Source organism: Stegostoma tigrinum, chromosome 6, assembly GCF_030684315.1.
Source record: "Stegostoma tigrinum isolate sSteTig4 chromosome 6, sSteTig4.hap1, whole genome shotgun sequence".
NCBI classification, from domain to species: Eukaryota; Metazoa; Chordata; class Chondrichthyes; order Orectolobiformes; family Stegostomatidae; genus Stegostoma; species Stegostoma tigrinum.
Window position 1 is genome coordinate 98,487,468 of NC_081359.1, and position 20,510 is coordinate 98,507,977.

Below are 20,510 nucleotides of genomic sequence, written 5' to 3' on the forward strand. Positions count from 1 at the left end.
ATTCTGCCAATCAACTTGGTCTTTACCACCGACAATTTTGTATACCTCAGTCAGATCACCCCTCAGCCTCTTCTGCTCCAGGGAAAACAAGCCCAGTCTACCCAGCCTCTCCTTGTAACTGAGACTTCTCATCACAGGCAACATCTTGATGAATCTCTTTTGCATCCTCTCCAGTGCAATCATGTTCTTCTGGTAGTGTGGCGACCAGAACTGAACATAAGTTGTAACAAGACTTCCTTACTCCTATATTCCTGGTTAATGAAGGAAAGTATCTCGTATTCCTTCTGCATCACCCTGTCTACCTGTGCCGACACCTTGAGGGATCTATAGACTTGTGCACCAAGGCCCCTTTGTTCTTCAGTACTCCCTAGGGAACAATCATTCATTGTACAAATCCGTCCCTTTTTTAGGACTGACAAAATGCATCACCTTGCACTCGGCAGGATTAAATTCCAACTGTAATTGCTGTGCCCAATTTACCAGTTGATCATCTGCAAGCTTACTAATTGTACCTTCTACATTCACAGCCAAGTCATAAATGTAATGAGCAATAAACAAGATCCCTGGGGTACACCACTTGTCACAGCTTTTCAGTTTAAGAAAAAGCCCTCCACGGTCACCATTTGCCTCCTAGTTTGAAGAAGGGAAAGGATATTTTCCCTGGCCATCCCTAACTCATCCTCAGTAAAACAGATTATCTCAATGCTGTTTTGGGGTTTTGCTGTGTGTAAATTGGTTGCTGTGTTCCCTTCATTAGAACAAGTGACTACTTCATTGGCTACACGATGCTTTTGGGACTTTCTGAGATTGTTTAAGGTCACAGATGGGGAGTTAAGGAGTCCAAAAATGAGCCATATCCATGAGTTAAGGTTTAACTAATATAGTGATGAGACTTTGACGTGAACTGTGATCTAACTCAGCGAGCATGGACAAATGCTACGTTAGGAGGTTGAAACCTATACAGCACAGAGTAGGTGCTGTGTAGTCTCCCTATTGTACAAGGTCTATTAAAAAAAAACATTGTTTAAAAGTAACCTAGATATTAGCCTAGACCTTGTGCGAAGAACTCCTACTAGACCAGATACAAGCTTCAACTCTTTGGTGCAGTTGGAATTTTGGAGATTGGGTGTGGTTTGCCTGAGAATATTTTTAAATTCACACCATCTCGAGTCTTGTATTTACTGTTTTGCTAGTCTATAAAGTTGCTACAATGAGATTTCTTTTAATAAAGGATAGAGTATGAAGTAGTTTATCATTATATGTACACGCTGGTAGTGATTGATGTTTGCACTTATTGGTAGAGTTCCAAGACTGTATTATGTTAGAGTTGGAAACCTGTAAACAGACGGGTCTGGAATTGGGAGAATTCTTTTGCCTCATTTAGTTTCTGGGACTAGGATGCTTCAGTGTGTGAAAATGAACATTAACTGATAACACAATAAAACAAGCAATGTTGGTGTACAGTAGGAAAATTGTAAGTGATATTAGGCCACCTCTTCTCCTGATGATTTTATTTTGAGTAACTTGTGGATTGCACATTCCAATGGAATCGTCCTCTGTAGAAGTTTAACTTCACCTAATATATATTATTAATAGAGTACTGTCTGAAACTGTAATAAAGGATGGTTCAGATAAATTGGGGAAGTAAAAACAGAGTCTCCATTTATTAAACAGACAGGTATTTAATATATACAAGTTTTTATGTATATACATATATATATTAGGATATAGGAATTAGAAACAGATATAGGTCATTTGGCCCCTGCAGCCTGCTCCATCATTGCCCCCCATGGGGGGAATCTGATAGAGATTCTAACAGGGCTGGCCATAGGAAAGATGTTCCTGATTACCAAGGAGTCCAAACCAGGGGTTACAGTTGAATGGACAGGGTAGGCCATTTAGGACTAGATGAGGAGAATTTTTTTCACCCAAAGAGTGGTGAACCTATGGGATTCTTTGCTGGGAAAGGCAGTTGAGGTCAAAACAATAAATGATTTTAAGAAGGAATTAGATATAGTTCTTGAGGCTAATGGGATCAAAGGGGGGAAAGCTGGAACAGGGGACTGAGTTGAATGATCAGCAGGATGGCAGACCAACTTTGAAGGGCTGAATGGCCTACTCCTGCTCCTGTTTTCATTGTATCAATGTTACATTGAGATCAGACCTCATCGTTTACCTTACCCACAATGCTCCATTTCCCTTGACATCTTAAATAACTTGAAATCTATTAATTTCTGTCTTGAGTATACTCAAGAACTGAACCTCTACAATTCTCTGGGGAGAAAATTCCGCCCTCTGAGTGAAAAAGTTCCTCCTCATTTCAGTCCTAACTGCCTTACCTCTTACTCAGAGACTGAGTCCCATGGTTCAGCCAGAGATAACATTCTTCCTGCATCCAGCCCTAAAAGCCCAGAATTCTGTTTTGCTTCCATGAGACAACTTCTCAATTTTCTAAACACCAGGGATCACAGGCCCAGTCTCCTCAATCCCACCATCCCAGGATCAGAGCATCATTGCTGTTACATTATGGCAAGTCAATCCTTCCCAAAGGAAAGAACATGCACTACTTCAGGCGCGATCGTTTAGACAGCTTCAAATGCCAAATTTCACTGTATATTAGTTGAAGGAAAATTGGTATTTAGATTTTTATATTTTAAATAGTAATGGTCACCAGGAGGCACCTAACTTTATTTTATATCAGTATGGTTTCTGTGGTCTTCTCATGATGAATACTGGGTGAGTTAGTTTGGAAAGAAAAAGGCAAGGAGCTGGGAAGTAGGGTCACAAGTTAGCGTGAGCATAAGGTTATGAAGGTGAACCACACAGATTGTGTGGTGGGGTGTTATGGGGTACAGTACATTCAGTGGCCTGGTTAACATGACGGTATCGGGAGGTAACTGATCAGAGTTTAATCGACACGGACCCTGTTGAGGTTCTTGGTGATAGGTAGGGCAAAGGGCGGAGGCGTCTGCCTCCCAATCAATATGTCCTGGTGCTCAGTCATGAAGAAGTGCTTGGAGAAGTTAGTAATGGTCCGCATCAACCCCAGCATCCCCAGTTGCTTTCATCCACTACATCTCGCTTACTGTTGCAATAGGTCCATGAAAGACACCATCTCCCTGACCTTACGCTCATCCCCGGAACACCTGGATAACAAGGACATCTACATCAGACTCTTATTGATTTTAACTCTGCCTTCAACACCATAATTCCAACTAAACTCATCTCCAAACTCTAAGATCTAAGACTCTGTTTCCCCCCCTCCCCACCAACCTCTGCAACTGGATCCCCAACTTCCTGACCCACAGACCACAAACAATAAGGTTAGCTCACAACACTTCCTCTGTGATAATCCTGAACACAGGTGCTCTGCAAGGCTGTGACCTCAGCCCTTCACTATATTCTTCATACAGTTAACAACTGTGTGGCCAAATTCTGCTCTAATTCCATTTGTAAGTTTGCTGATGACATTGCTGTAGTGGGTTGGATCCCAAATGATGAGACAGAGTACAGAAAAAAGATATCAAAGTGTGAGGCTGGATGAACACAGCAGGCCAAGCAGCATCTCAGGAGCACAAAAGCTGACGTTTCGGGCCTAGACCCTTATCTAGGCCCGAAACATCAGCTTTTGTGCTCCTAAGATGCTGCTTGGCCTGCTGTGTTCATCCAGAAATTACGGACAGTTGTGAACACAATGCAATCAATCAAAAAAAGTCAGCCTTCCTTCCCTTGACTTCGCCTACACTTCCTGCTGCCTCGGGAAAGTAGCCAATATAATCAAAGACCCATCCAACCCTAGTTATACTCATTTCCACCTATTCCATTGGGCAGAGGATGCAGAAGTTTGAAAATATGTACGGACAGATTGAAGAACAGCTTCTTCCCCGCTGTTATCAGACTTTTGAAATGACATCTCGTAGTTGATCTCTCTCTGCACCTTCCCTGTAGCTGTAACATTATATTCTGCATTCTGTTCTATCAACCCTGAAGTATTTATGTAAAGTATGATTTGTCTGGTTAGCACACAAAACAATACTTATCACTGTATCTTGGTACATGTGACAGTAGTAGATAAAATTGAATCGAATCAAATCAAGGTATGTAGGAATGAATATTTTTAAGGCAGGAGGTAGATTGATTCTTGCTGGGTAAGGCATCGATGGTTATTGGGGAACAGTTGGGAATGTGGAATTCAGTCACCTATCCTAATGAAGGATGGATCAGGCGTGAGGAGCTGAATGGCCTCCCTTGGCTCCAAATTTGTGTGAGAAGTCAATTTAGACAGTTGACTTGTTGGCATCAGTCCGAGTTGTTACCTACCCCACTTCATTTTGTTTCAGATGAGGAATGCAAAGTGGGTAGACTGCACAAGAGGAGAAATCTCCTGGCTGCTTTCTGTAAACTGATTGTGTTCAGTGTGGCGGAGATGGACATTGCTGCTGACATCTTCAAACAGTACATCAAGGTAAAGATTTTGCATCTTACATATTATCTGTCTTTGCTATTTGCTATTGTCACATGGACATTCCTGGTCAGACCTACATTTCTTGCCCATCCCCAAGTGCCCCCGAGCAGGTGAAGGTTAGGTTCTTTTCAGAGGGCGGTTTAGAGCTGACCATTGCGGCAAGCTGGAGTCACATGTAGAACAGACAGCAAAGAATAACACCCAGCTGAGCAAGAAGATGAGGTTTCAGCTTTGCAGAGCTACAATTATCTGCTGAACTCTTCAAGTGGTGAATGATTAAGACAGAGATGAGGAAGCATTTCTTTCTCTCAGCAGGGGTAGTGAACCTGCAGGGTCCTTTACTGCAGCTGTTGAGGCTGGGTCACTGAGAATATTCAAGACAGCAATAGACAGATTTTTAATCAGTTAGGGAATCAAGGGTTATGGGCAAAAGGCAGGAATGTGTAGTTGAGGATTATCAGAGCAGCCACAATCCCACTGAAAGCAGAGCAGACTTGATGGGCTGAATGGCCCACTTCTGTTCCTATATCTTATAGTCTTATGGACCCAACCTCCTGACTCATACTCAAGACTGCCATTGGCAACTCCTCGGTATATAGATATTACAGAGTGAATTAGAACAGAAATGTATGTGATGGTATGACATTGATAAGTCAGTATATTAGCATTGTAAAGGAACATTTAAAAATAATCCCAGGAAACCACTTGTTTTTACTTGTGGAAGAACAATAATGTTTTTAATCATATTTTTAAAGATTCTTTCATGTGATGTGGGTGTCACTGGCTAGGCTAGCAGTTATGGAGTCATCAAGTCATTGAATCCTGCAGCATGGAAACAGACCCTTTGGTCCAATTAGTCCATGCTGACCATATTCCCAAACTAAACTAGTCCCACCTGCCTCCAAACATTTCTTATTCATGTACTTATCTAAATGTCTTTTAAATGCTGTAACTGTACCCACGTTCACCGCTTTCTCTGAAAGTTCATTCTACGCACAAACCAGTCTGTGTAAAAACAAAAAAAGTTGCCCCATGTCTTTTTAAAATCTTTCTCCTCTCACCTTCAAAAGAAGGTTAAAAAGGCACCAAATGGGCAACTTTTTCACACAGAGGGTGGTGCAGGTATGGAATGAGCTGCCAGAAGAAGTGGTGGAGGCTGGTGCAATTACAACAACTCAAAGACATTTAGATAAGTACATGAATAGGAAGGATATGGCCTAAATGCAAGCAAACGGGACTAGATAAATTTAGGATATCTGGTTGGCATGGACAAACTAGACCGAAGTGTCTGATTCTGTGCTGTACATCTCTATGACTCTATGACATATTTCCTGCCCGTTTGCCTTCCCTTGAGCTAAACATTGATTACCTTTGAGACAAGATCCATTTTATATAGCGTAGTTCTGTATGGAGTAAAACTTGCTCTGTCCCGTCCAGTAATTACCTCAGGCCTAACCTCAGAAGAGCATTCCCAACTGCATGAGTATAATTTTCTTTTACTGTTTCACTCGTTTCTCTGTGGCTTCTCCAGAGTTTGGTAACCAACTTAGTGCCAATTTGTACTGAATTAGGAGTCGCTATGTGCTCTGAGCCCCTCAGCTACTCGAAACAGATTGATGCTGTCCGCAGTCATTTCACTTAAGGCGTCACAGTTCAGTGCAGAGATGAGGCTTTCATCTCATTAGTTCAGGCTGAATTCAAATCGAGGTTTTAATCTGATACCACTGTGAATAAGAAAAGAGCGAATGACTCTTACACTCATGTACAATGGTTTACTCACAAAATATGTGTCTGTTTCTTAACAGTATTACATTGACTATGGAGACATCATTAAGGAAACACTCAGCAGGACCAGGCAGATTGATAGAATTCAGTGTGCAAAGACCTTAATTCAGAGCTTGAAGCAGGTAAAAACCCCTTGTGCATGCATGGGCAGAAAGCAAGGAGCTCCAGCCTAAGGGGCTATTATAACATGTTTAGAAATGAGTCAGTGACCCATTCTGTAGCTAAAACCTAAGCCAGACCTTAATATCCCTGTTATTGTTGCTTTGTTCATCTTGTTACTTGACTTTTCCTTGAACATTGCCACTAATAAACCTCATAATAAAGCTCAGAAAGAAGACAATACTTTCTGAGCACAGTGAGCCTTTGTGGTCTGAAATGCCCTGCCTAAAAGGGTGGTGGAAATAGACATGGTAGTAAATTTCAAGGAAAGGAACTGGGCATTTTCTTGCAAACATTAGACTATAGAGAAAGAACAGGGGACTGGGATGAAATGGATCAGTCTTTCAAAGAGCTAGCATAGGCTTGGTGGGATTCTGCACTGAAACGTACAAATCCCATATCTGAAATGAAAATCAAATAACAAGGCTGCTGGAAGTCTGAAACAAATACAGGGAGTGCCGAAGAATCACAGCAGGTCTGGCAGCATCTGTGGAGAGCGAAGCAGAGTTAAAGTTTTGAGACCAATATGACTCCCTTTCAGAACTTACCTGGAAGTTCATATGGACAACCTGAATAAAAGTCATAGCTGGCTTGAAACATTAAGTTTGTTTCTTTCTCCATAGACGCTGCTAAACCTGCTGAGCTTCTCCAGCATTCTCTGTGTATATTTCAATTCCCACAACTGGACTGGGCTGGGCTAAATTTATTTCTGTACTTACTTTAATATTAATGGTGCGATAAACATCATCGATCTTTGTAAACGTTATTTATTTTATTCAAATTTATTTTGGAAATGTGAGCATGACTGGGAGAGCCACCATTTATTGACTATCCTTGGTTTCTGTTGAGAATGAGCCACCTGCCTGAACCATTGCAGAACACATGATCAAGCTAATCCTTAAATTCAGGTCACTGGTCATTGCCGCTTGACTCAGAGCTTTGGTGACTGTGTTACATTTTATTTGTGACCATTTTAAAGGCATTTTGCACTTTATAAATTAACCAAGAGATGTTGTATAAATCACATTCTTTGAATGCTGTATATTTTGCAAAGCTACAGACACTTCAATTTGGTTGTGATTAACATTTGCCTATTCTGCTGCTTTGTGGAAATGCAGCTTAATCATGTGCCACTCGCTGACTGTAGTTGATCTTTCAAAGCAATATTCAAATTTGTGGACGTAGTAATTTTGAGAGAATTTTAATTTTGATGATGTACTTGTTAGAACCCTGTAAGTTTCCCTAAGCCGCTGATAACTAGGTCTGTAAAGGACAGCTTGTCACTCGGGGTGAAAATACCCTTTTCCTCTAGAGGTCTTTGTGAGATGTTTTTGAGGGTGACTTTTTCATTTTCTCAGGCTGTTCTTTTGTTTTCAGGGTTTACTTTTTCATTCTCACTAATTCCTTTATTGGACGATGCATACATTATAGTAACAAAGCCTCTGTATTTGCGTTGAATTTCTTTTAGACTTTTCTTTTGGAAAGTAAGATCGCAAATACCAAAGAATATTTTAATGCATATTATTAAACCTTTTAACCTAGAGTCCATGAATAAGGTGTTCTTGTTAATGAATGACAAATAAATCTCCCATACCCTGCTTCCAAATGGGGTGCATGCACACGTTGTAAACAGCCCCTTGTCCAAGACCATGCACACTACCCTTTCTTTGTTCCAAGTTGAATACCAATAATCAGAAGCTCCCTTAGTTTGGGGCCAACAATATTTTTCTTGAACTATTTGCTGATTTTTGAGGACTTGTTCAGATGGTTTCCCCGATTGCTCAGGATCAGAATAGTGAGGTAGTCGTTTTTGACTGACACAGATGCAATGGGCCAAAGGGTCTTTTTCTGTGCTGTAGATCTCTACGCTTTTATGCCACTATGACTTGAAAATGAGTGCTTTTCAAGCAATTGTTGAACTTTCAATTTGAGCCACCTCTGCAGAACCAGCCCTTACCACATGATCACCCGCGGCCTGGTCTTGGACTATAAAGCCACTGTTTGGAGCGAATTTCAATTCTGCTTTGCTTGAGTTAAATTTTAGCTTAGTGTTATTTAAAACACAAGAGGCATTGGAAGGCTTAGGTCTTCATGTGTGGCTGACCATCAAAGGCATGTCCAAACTCTCTCCTACGTTTTGAAATCTTTATGGATCTTTAATCAGGTGTCATGAGCATTGTCCACTTATCCTGCACTGCCAATGCTGGGGCCTTTCTTCCTCTGATACCTGCTCCTCTTCTACATTTGGGCTATGCATTGTAGTCAAAATTTTGACAAGCTCTCCTGTCAAAGCACTGCCTGTTCCAGTATGGCAGTATGGCACGGTGGCTCAGTGGTTACCACTGCAGCCTCACAGCGCCAGGGACCTGGGTTCGATTCCCGCCTTGGGCGACTGTCTGTGTGGAGTTTGTACATTCTCCCTGTGTCTGCATGGGTTTCCTCCGGGTGCTCCGGTTTCCTCCCACAGTCCAAAGATGTGCAGGCTAGGTGGATCGGCCATGCTAAATTTCTCATAGTGTACAGGGGTCTGTGTGTTATAGGGGGATGGGTCTGGGTGGGATGATCCAAAGGGCAGTGTGCACTTGTTGGGCCAAAGGGCCTGGTTCCACACTGTAGGGAATCTAATCAATCTAATTAATCTCTGAAGTTAGGTAAAGAACAAGACCAAAATAGCTTTCTTTAAGCAGCAAGTGCGGGCTACAGCAAATGAGAGAAACAGCTTCCATTTCTTGTGAACATTTTAGTGCTGTCATTTGACCAGTGCTCAGTGTCCTGCCAGCCCCGCCGCGGCCAACTCCTGGGCCTGTCCTCAAAATGTAATCGGACCCCATCTCTCTGAATAACCTCCATTCAGGCCTCTGCTGCTTATGGCCCTCTGACCATTCAGAATAATTTCATTAGCCACCCAATCACAGATTTCCCCTCTCCTGCCTTTCCTACTCACCCAGTCATTGATTCTGTCTCTAGAGGAGCAGCAAGGGTGGGAGAGAGGGAACCTGTGATTGGAGGAGCAGAAAATGTGGGAGAGAGGAAATGTGTGATTTGGAGGAGGAGAAAAGGCATCAAAACAGGAATGTATGATGTGAGGACCTGAGAAGGTGTGAGAGAGGCAATGTGTACCTAGGAGAGATGGAGCAGCCTGCGTGGCAGAGACTCAGTCTCTTTTCGGAGGAGCTATTCCTCAAAGTGTCTATTTCCCCCTCTTCCCCCAGCGCCACATAGACAGGAAACTATATTGTCCAATTCTAATCAAATATTCAGGGGTGATTTTGAGGCGGTTTGGGGGGCGGGGGGGGGGGCGAGAGTTTTTCCGTTGATCTTCTTGTGTATTGTGAGCACTATCGTCATTGGTATTTGCTACTAAAATGGAATTTCAGGTTGAGATATTCTTGTGATTTGCCTCATAACATTTGGGGCAGAAAATCCCCATCAAAGTTAAAATGCTGTCTATATAATCCCCATTAGAGTTAAAATGCTGCTTTATATAATCCCCATCAGAGTTAAAATGCTGTCTATGTAATCCCCATTAGAGTTAAAATGCTGTTTTATATAATCCCCATCAGAGTTAAAATGCTGTTTTATATAATCCCCATTAGAGGTAAACGCTATCTAATTTGAGGCCTGTATATTTAATGATGTGTTAATTATTGTTGCAGCTGTTTAATGAGCTGTTGCAAGGCCAGGGTTCCAGTTTGGACAGATGGTCCCAGCCATTCACCAGCATCAAGGACTTGGCCCGACGTTTCTCGCTGACCTTTGGTTTGGATCAGTTGAAAACAAGGGAAGCGATGGCAATGCTGCACAAGTACAGCCCATTTCTCAATTTCGCTGAGCATTCGCTGTCGTGTTACCATATTACTTGCAACTTGCTGTTTTCTCCTTTCCTCACCTGACACCCTCTGTTTTGGCAGGAATGGTATCGAGTTTGCCTTCAAAGATGACAGTACCAACAGCAAGGGGCAGCCTCCTCCGAACATGGCTTTTCTGGACATCTTGAGCGAGTTTTCCCCCAAACTGTTGAAAACAGACAAAAGAACTGTGTAAGTGAATAATTATTCCTAATTTACAAATGAAAGAATGCAACTTGTTTCTTTGTTAATATTGCCGTCCCATCAACACGTGGAATTACATTGAGTATATGACACAGAAATAGGTCATTTGGTCCAACAATTCCATGCTGATGTATGTGCACCATTTAAATCAAAGGGCACTGCTGACTTTGCTAAGTATTTAATTTGTGCCATCCTTTCTGTGCTGGTTCCCGATTGATTTGCTCAGAGCTTTCGGTGATTACTTATTTCCATCTGCTTTGTTGCGAAGACATTTATTTTGAACTAATAGTCCTGTGTAGATGACGTATCTGACAACTTGTAGACTAGGATCACATTACTGTTACACGACAAAAAACACGGGATTGTTGGCCCTACAAATGGAGTCAGATGGATAGCTGTTTAGTTTGGGTGTTTTATGTACCTGGGTGAGTAAATAATGAATAGGCTGAGGAGGAAATCAAGAAAGTGGGACTAATTGGTTAGCTTTATCAAAAAGCCACCATGATGGATTGAATAATCTTCATCTGTCTGACTCTATGGGTGGAATTGTACCACTCTGAAATGTTTTCTGTTGTGGAGACCAAGAGCAGGCCCTGATCCTGATAGTGTTGCTGAGGAAGGTTTTTTTAACCTTTATTCATTCACAGGATGTGGGCATCACTGGCCAGGCAGCATTTATTGCTATCAGTGTGGAGTCAGATTAAGGCCAGTCCAGGTAAGGATAGCACTTTCCTTCCCTGAAGGACATTGGTAAACCAGATGGGTTTTTCCAACAATCAACAATGGATTCACAGTCATCATTAGATTCCTAATTCTAGACATTTGTTGAATTCAAATTCTGCCATAGTAGGATTTGAACCCAGATCCCCAGAATATTAGAGATTATTTCCCCCTCTCTCCCTATTTATTTCACCGCCTCCCCCTCTCTGCCTATTTATTTCAGAACCTCCTTCCCCTCCCCCATTTCTGAAGAAGGGTCTAGGCCAGAAATGTCAGCCTTCCTGCACCTATGATACTGCTTGGCCTGCTGCGTCCATCCAGCTCTGCACCTTGTTATCCCCAGAATATTATCTGGGTCTCTGGGCTAACAGTCCAATGATAATACCGCTATGTTATCATCTCCCCAGTAGGCAGGAAGCCCAGATCTTACGATGTGAAAGCAGGCCATTTGACCCATTGAGCTCACAAAAAGCATTCCACCCAGACCCATTCCCCTACCCTATCCCTGATACCCTACATTTCCCACGACTAACCCAGCTAGACATCCCTCGACACTGAGGGACAATTTAGCATGGCCAATCCACCTAACATGGACATTTTGGACTGTGGGAGGAAACCAGAGTGCCCAGAGGAAACCCACACAGACAACCTCACACCGAGTGCCTGAGGGTGGAATTGAATCCAGCTCCCTGATGATGTGAAGTAGCAGTGCTAACCACAGAGCTAGCCCCTGCCTGTATGCTAGAGGGCATGAAGCTGTGAGTGACTAGCAGCCTCTCCACAGCTCGCTTGTGCTCTTCCATCCCTGTGGTAGGGATAACTTAAAGGAGATGTCCTATGTCTCTCACCAAGACAGAGCCTTTAGGGATCTGCCACACTTTGGTTTAGGTGAGGGGACTGTCTAAGTTGGGATGTGCTAAGTCTTGGCAGCATTATTGCCTCCAATTAGTTCCTAAAGGTGCCTAATTAGGTACATGGCTCAACCACGCAGGTAGATAATTCTGCATTGACCACGTCTCTGCAAAAAGCACTCAGCGATGCACAATGAACCCCAAATAATAGATTCACGATTCATTCCCACTCCTGCAATTCCACCATATGATCCAAACATAAGTCCTGTGACATCTTAAATCTCCTGATCTTGATTTGGTTCTGCCAATCAGGTCAGCCCATAGAATCATTACATTAAAGCACAGAAGGCCATTCAGCCCATCAAATTCAAGCTAACTCTACAAATATGTAAAGAAGGGACAAAAAGAGGCCATTCAGCCTTAGACCCTTAGAGTCATGCAGCACGAAAACAGACCCTTCGGTCTAACCAGTCCATGCTGATCCTTTGAGCCTGCTCCGCCATTCAATAAGATCATGGCTGATCTGATTTTAAACTTACGTCTACAGATCCCTGATGTGTGAAACCCTTGGTAATCAAGAATTGTCCACCTCCACAATAACTAAAGACTCTGCATCCACTGCCTTTTGAAGAAGTTAATTCCAAAGACTCCCAACCTTCAGAACAAAGAAACTCTCTGTAGAACAATCCACTCAGTTCCTATTCCCATGGTCTATCTCCCATGTGATCTCTTACCCCTCAAAAGTTGATCTAATTTCTTTTTGGAGCATTCGTCATTGTCACACTTATGGATGGTGCATTCCAGGTCACTTCCACTCACCGTCTCACTACGTAACAAGGCTTGTCCCCACATTTCACCTGCCATTTTACCAAATAAACTTAAATCTAAACCCTTCTAGAACCTGAGCCATTGATGATGGAAACATATTCTGGTTGTCTGTCCAATCCAAACATACACCTCAATCAAATCTCTCCGAGAGCCTCTTTTACTCCAGTGAGAACTTTGAATTGTTTATAAAATTATATTAATATCGTTTTTGGAAGGTGTATTTTACCATTCATGTGGATGGCTGTGGCTCATTGCTGTGGAGGTTTTCTTCAGAAATGCTGTTCTTTAAAAATAAATCAAGGTCTTTGTGAAACACTGACCTTAACCCAACATTGTTCAGAAAGCAAGTGGTTGTGGCCCCCTGTGTTGTATTAATGGAAAACTGTTTACATTTATGACAGGTAGGTAAACCTTTTGAAGGTCATTAGAATCAGGACCTTAGAATCAAGAATCAGAAGCAAGAATTGATTTTAGTTTAGAAAACCCAGAGTTAAAAAAAGTTAGGGGAGTTCAGAGCACACCTGACTAGGGCAAGGAGAACGTTTCGTTCCTTTCCTTACAGGAATTTGGGACAGTTCAAGGAAAATGTAGCTACCTCAGCGTAAAACTTTATTCTATACATCTTCCAAATCGGGAGAGCTTGCTTAGCGAGTTCTGAGTCATTAGAATCTGAGAAAGATTAAGCTTTAAGTTTTGCGAATATTCATTTAAGAAGGAAAGAAACTGGAGATAATCAATTAACTATACAATGAAGAATCAACAAATTTGAAACATTAACTCTGCTTTCTTCCCACAGATGCTGCCAGACCAGCTGGTTTTCACCAGTATCTTCTATTTTTGTTTTAGATCTCTAGTATCCGCGGAAAGGGTCACCGGATCCTAAACATTAACACTGTTGCCCCTTCACAGATGCTGCCAGACCTGCTGAGCTTTTCCAGCAACTTTGTTTTTGTTCTGCATTTCTTTGTTCTTTATGAGACCTTAAAGATTTTAAGTAAAGGGGTAATTTCTCTGTACTTGAATTCTTGTATATTAAATATCATTTTGTTAAATTTTTAAAGATTTTCCTAAAGTGACTGCTATACTCAGGTAGACTAGTATGTCGTTATTGTTTTCATTTTGTCTTGTGTTATCAACTTCTGTTGTTACAGAAACTCTGCAACTTCCTGTGACAGTGCATCAGTGACTAAAATCCATATTCACTAAATAAAGCAATATGATCTACCAGGCCGGATTGCATTCAAAGATCTGACTTGCCCAGTAATGTTGCCATCCAGGATCGTAACAGAATGAGATAGTAGGAACTGCAGATGCTGGAGAATCTGAGATAACATGGTGTAGAGCTGGATGAACACAGCAGGCCAAGCAGCATCAGAGGAGCAGGAAGGCCCAAAACGTCAGCTTTCCTGCTCTTCTGATACTGCTTGGCCTGCTTTGTTCATCCAGCTCTGCACCTTGTTATCTCATAACAGAATGACACTGCTTGTCCAACCCAACATTGTGTCTAAAATCCATCTGGTAAATAGGCTTTGTGTCCTTTCAAAGACCTTCATAAGTTTGCTTCCATGTGGCGAGCAGAACTGGACACATTATTCAAGGTGTGATTTAAGCAGAATTTTAAAAATGTTTATCAAGATTTGCTGGTTTTCACTCAAAAAAGTACTTAAGGTTTAAGATCTCATGTACTTTGCAGGATACTCCATCAATATGTCTTTTATTTTTCAATTTATTCATTGGAAGAGGCATCACCAGCTGGACCAGCATTTATTGCCCATCCCTAGTTGCCATTGAGAAGCTGGTGGTAAGCTGCCTTCTTGAACCGTGGCAGTTCACCTGCTATAGATAGACCCATGCCCTAAGGGAGAGAATTCCAACGTTTGAACCATGTGACTCTGAAGGAACTGCAATGTATTTCCAAGTTAGGGTGGTGAATGGGTTGGAGGGAAACATGCAGGCAGTGGAGTTACATGTTTCAGCTGCCCCAGTCCTTCTAAATAGTAAAGCTGATAGGTTAGAAAGGTGCTGTCTGTGGAGTCGTAGTGAATTTTTGCAGTGCAACTTGAATACACTGCTGCTGCTGAGTGAATGTTTGTGGATGTTGTCCCAGTCAAGTGGGCTGCTTTGTCCTGGTTCTTCAAAATTTTACAGCTGCACCTATCCAGGCAAGTGGGGAGTATTCCATTACACTCCTGACAGTCTTACTGCCTGAACCCTCACCAAGGTCCTTCTGTCGCTGCAAACTCTTTTGAACTGTGCCAATTAATGGATTTCAAGTAGAGGCTTCAGATGCAGTTTCTGTGACATGAAAGTCTTTTTTTTTGTCCCTCTTTTATACATCCCTTCGGTGCTTTCAACCATTCAGTCGCTGTCATTTTATGCTCAGATACAATTACCTGGAGAGATTTGTAACAGACCAGATGGCAGCAGAGAATGGAGAGGAGTGGCTTCCACTGATTTTGTACAGAAGGTCTTTGTTGGATTGTAGAGATGATGACACTGTATCCACAAGCAGCAGTGACCAGAGTGCGATGTCTCCAGTACAGCCACAATTCAAACCATCATCTCTAAAAAGGAGGCTGCAAACTGGTAAGCAGTTCATACAACGTGCAAAATGGGCTCCTATCTGTATTCCTCCTTAATCTGCTGAAATGATCATCCTGTTCTAACTCACTCTTTCCTAAGGCCCCATAACGTAACATTACTTATCTACCTTAATCTGGTTTTCCTCCTGCAATGGCAGATTTTAAACCTGAAGCTTAGTGTCACCCTTATCTTCAGTAACTCACAACGCCATGGCTCAGGGTGGTGCTGCCACCTGGGTCAGAGGTAAGTGAGCTCAAGGCCCACTCCAAAGACTTGTGAATGCATAATCTAGGCTGACAACTCAGCGCAATTCTGAGGGAGTGCTGTCTTGTTGGAGATGCCACTGTTTCGGTACAATGTCAAACTGGGTCTTCATTTGCTCTCTCAAGTTGTAATTGTATGAGACGGAAGAGAGTCCTGGCCAATATTTAACCATCAATGGCTATCACTTTGATCATTATAATACTGCTGCCTGGGATCTTGCTGTGCAGATGTTGGCAGCCCTGTTTTTGACATCACCATAGTACACAATACACTTGAAAACTGTTTAATTGGCTGTATCACGTTTTGGGACATGCTGAGTTCGTGAAAGCTGCTGTATCAATTGCAAGTCTTTCTTCCTTTAATTATTTTGTCCTTCTTGCTCTGCTAAGCTTGATGATGTGTTTCTTCTTAGAGCCCATCTGCCTGTGCCTTTGCAGGCAGCCACAAGAACCATAGCCCTGCATTCATAAAGACTGGTCTGACTGACTCCTCTCACTCTCTGTAACTGTGTTATCATGTTATCTATTAATGACTGTCTTACTGTACTAAACTATACTCCCCCTGGACTGTCCGCAGAGAGCTGCGTTCTTAACCAAACCGTGCTTTGCAAACTTAGTGTACAACATTACCTATGATTCTGATGGACAACATTTACTAAGTAATTTTGACTGTGCGAAGAACTACAGCGGAGATCAATTTAAGATAATCAGTTGTGTCCGCAGTGTCTGCTGCAAGTTTCATTTATTTACACAAAGGGGAGCCATTCTTTGCAAGCCGCAGGATATCACCTTTCTCATTGAATAAAACATTACAGATACAGACAAAGCCAATCCCTGCTGTGTCTCTATGGCGATGCTCTGCCCAATCAGATTGAACCTGCCCTGTTTGTTGATGGTTACCTGCTCCTGCTGAATCTCTGCCATAATCCAATTATCAGCAACTTCTTCACATGTTCAATTATTTTTTTCCACCTAAAGTTTTATTATACTTGTAGTTCAATTCTGCTAAGTGCCAGACTGAAAACTTTGCCTTCATATTTCTTTTTAGCAGTTTTTTTATTGGTAGACGTCAAAGGTGTTTAGTTATTGAACGACTGTATTAAAATATTTCTTGGTAACTGTTTCATAAATAAATTATTAAAGGGTGTAATTAGGGTAAGCAGGAAGCTTAGTGAGCCAATTAAAGTTTAAGCAAGAAAAGTGAACAATGAGGCATGTCAAAGTACAAAGTAAGTACTGACCTACATCTTATTTATACATTGATTATACAGCCAGAGCTCTACACCATAATGCACAGAGGCTACATGCACTGAGAAACTAGTATTAGCAATAACTCATTGAATACCATTGGGTCACCTCAGTCACAAAGCATTCTGGCACAACAGATGTATCACTCATGACCTTTGATCACTTTGTGAAGGGCTGCCATGACACTTCTGGCATGGTGGGCAATCATCTGCTGTGCGGCAGAAAATGAGAGACACCACGCAGACTGATTTTGCTTCTGCCTCGAACACTACCTTCCCCTTTTGACCCTTGTTCCCCACAATATTGTGTAACTTGAGGTAGTTCTAGGCTTTTGCACTTGGCAATATGGCTGGTCAGTGTGGAAAGTAATTCAGTCACTGGCTCCCTGTATTTCTGTGTAGACGGAGCTGCTGAGCCTTGCTGGTTAAAGAGCTGTATCTTTTATTCATATTGCAATTGGTAATTCATTTCTAGTGGGACAGCTGGGGGAATAGTGGCCCAATTCATTGCATTTCCATTCTGCAAGAGTCCTAGTCATTACCCCATCGATTATTGATAAGGGACCAATTTCTTGAGTCCTCTCCATCTTCAGCTACTCCAAAGTTACAAGTATCATTTAATGGTTAATTAATGGACCTGGTGTTAGTGATTTTCTTGTACTAAATCGGGAGGAGTCCTGTGAATGATTCAAGGAGTTTAAATAAATGTCGATTGGTAGAAGTCTACCACATTTTCTTGTTTTACAGAGGACAGTAATGGTCATGCAGGACTGAATGAGGAGATCTCACCTCATTCCCTGATGGGACCGCGAGAAGATGGGAAGCAAAGGGACAGCCGTACAAAGGATCATTCGGTGGAAACGGTTAGGATGCAGTCACTTAGCAGGTACACTGACATCTACAGCTTTAGTATTAAATTTTCCCTTCTTATCATTACCCTTCTTAGTACCTTTCATACCCCTTTGCTCCTGTTGACCGGGATTTAGTATTGGAGACGTAGTTTGATCTTCTGATACTCTCCATGCACTTCATGAATTTCTACCCCGACCAGTTCTGCTCGACTCCCACCTGAGTCTCAACTCCCGAGCTCCCGAACAACATTCTAGACTTAATCAGAGTTAGAGCTGGTCAGATCTCGTGGTGTCTCTAAAGCTGCTGAAAGGGTTAATGCTCAAGGTGATATCATGTGGACTTGGAGAGGAGGATAGCTCAGCATCTCCAATGAGTAACCGTTATCCATCTTTGTCTTCTTAAATGTCTCTGTAACAATGTTTATCCTATTAATGCAACTTGTACATTGTTGCCAAGATGTAATGAATAACATCTTATTTAAGAGCCTATTCTTGTTAAGACCACCAAGTGGTTGTTCTCTACTGCACCAGACTGAACAGGCCTTGATGAACCCCACAAAGAGAAACGAAAGTTTCAGCACATTTCCAGAGAACCCATTCAACAGCGATGAGGATTAACTCCTCCAAAAAACTCCTCATGACTGTGCAGGCACCAAAGATATTGAGGCAGAGAAAAATGGGTGGCACCCAGCAGTGTCCCAGTTGGTGCCTGATGAAATACAGAACAAATGGCATCCTGGAAAGCTAATGAATGAGATGCAGGGAAAAAAATAGTTGGAAAATTATAGGATGATCCCAGAAAATATAGTACAGATTTAAGTAGCCAATTTTAATGTGTCAGGTGACAGTTTATCTGTTCCTTTTTTAGAAAAAATTCTTCACTCCTGCAACTGTGACTTTGTTTTAAGCTATTGTTTGGCCCCATTGACCCCTGCAATGCCATGGTGTTTTGATGAGATCCAGCTTCACACTTGAGTGTAATTAATTTGTGTTAATTGAGATTGTATTGTCCATTGGGAAGTGCATGGGAGCTGTGGCTGCTCAAGGAAAATATACTCAGCAATCAGTTTTGGAATGGCCGATTGCTTGTTGGCTGTCCAAACTCTCAAAAGCACTGCTTAACTGTTGTTTGAGGTTGTGCTACTATAGTGGTTATGTTACTCGATGAGTAATTGGGAGCTTAGACAAATGAATTCAAATCCCAGCACAGTTAATGAAATGAATCTGAAATAAAAAGTCATAAAACCTCATCTGATTTGCCTGCCCTCTGAGATCACTGAGCAATTGTCTCAAAATTGATATGTTGAGCCGTCATTCACATGGTCTAAAGTGGTTCAAAAAGCTGACTCAGCAGATCCTTCTCGAGAGCAACTGGGGATGGGCAAGAAATGCCTTGTCAGCATTGTCCACACCTTGGGCATGAAGAAAAGATGTGCTTTTAATGAACTAGCACAGCATTGTGCACATCATTTATCCAATAATCGGAGAACCTTGTAGGTCGATGTCCTAGCGATGAAAAGCAGCCATCACTGATTAGCTTTCTTATTTAGGGATTGTAAAAGTTCAGCATTAATGTTTTAGTATTAACTGTCTAGAAGGACACAATCCTTGAGGACTCATAGATTTGCTCTTTCGTGATAATAGTTTTATTTAAAAAAAATCAGAATGTCATTTGCAACAGTGACATAAATATAATGTCTGAGCAAACATATCATTTAGTTAAGTGTCTGGCACAAAATTTGTTGTGCTACCGGGGATGGGATGTTTGTATTACTGAGCTTATGACAGACAAAGAAAACCGACCTTGGGTGACTAGCTTACTTTGACTTCAGTCAAAAGTTGCCCGTAACAGAAGAATCATGTTTTCAGTTAACATGAACAATCATGCTAGCTGAAAGTTTTAGTTTGTGAAGTGTCCGAGCTGTGAGAGTTTGTGTATAAGTTTTCAAGCTGTCAGAACAGGAAATAAGTCCTAAAACTATTTCAGAAGTCCCAGGAAGAGTCAGTTAGGTAAGAAATTGAAGAGTTGAGATAGGAGTGATATATCTCTAGGATTGAGTATCCGTAGAGGGATACCGTTTGGAAACAGGTTGTAACTTTGTTTTGCTGTTTATTTTACGATCTTTGTAAATGGTCTGAAATACATCTATATTTAGTACTATTAGTTCTTTTGTATAATAAACTTACATTCTTTTGTTAAAGAACATTTGCAGCCCGTGCGAATATGTTTAAGTGACTAATCCCTACAGTAAGCAAAGGAAAACAGATACATAGACTTTCAAACTATCAAGCCAAGCTTCACTCTGACATGGTTGCATGATCTGATCTGGCTTGCGTTAAATTCTGCAGGGATGATAACACGGAACACCTTCCAGTAAATCTAGTTGTACTTCACGGCTTGAACACATAATCAAGACTGACACTCCAACATAGTATAGAGCCACTGTCACATTGTGGTTTATCCTTCAAGTAAGATATTAAACTGAGGTCCCTGTGGCTGACACTTTGGGTAGATGTAACAGTTCTCATGGCAGTATTTTGAAGAGGAGCTTGAAGTTATTTAAAGTGTCTTGGACAACATCTATCCCACACTCAGCACTACCAAGAATTATTTGGTCTTTGTCACCTTTCCTGAAAGATTGCTGAGCAGGAATTAGTGACTGCATTTCCTAGTTACTACACTGATGAAAATTCAAACTACAATGA

At 41.7% G+C, this 20,510-nt stretch overlaps 1 protein-coding gene across 2 annotated transcripts in view; it reads left to right on the forward strand.

Moving 5' to 3' along the window:
* The window catches only part of si:ch211-269e2.1 (cohesin subunit SA-2), a 153,469-nt gene that overhangs the window by 103,453 nt on the left and 29,506 nt on the right, over window positions 1-20,510 (forward strand). For both annotated transcript variants that reach the window (XM_059646791.1, XM_059646790.1), the window contains exons 26-31: window positions 4,341-4,465; window positions 6,271-6,372; window positions 10,066-10,214; window positions 10,321-10,449; window positions 15,244-15,446; window positions 17,701-17,839. In XM_059646791.1, the coding sequence (XP_059502774.1) occupies window positions 4,341-4,465; window positions 6,271-6,372; window positions 10,066-10,214; window positions 10,321-10,449; window positions 15,244-15,446; window positions 17,701-17,839 (847 nt within the window). The remainder of the gene's footprint in view (window positions 1-4,340; window positions 4,466-6,270; window positions 6,373-10,065; window positions 10,215-10,320; window positions 10,450-15,243; window positions 15,447-17,700; window positions 17,840-20,510) is intronic.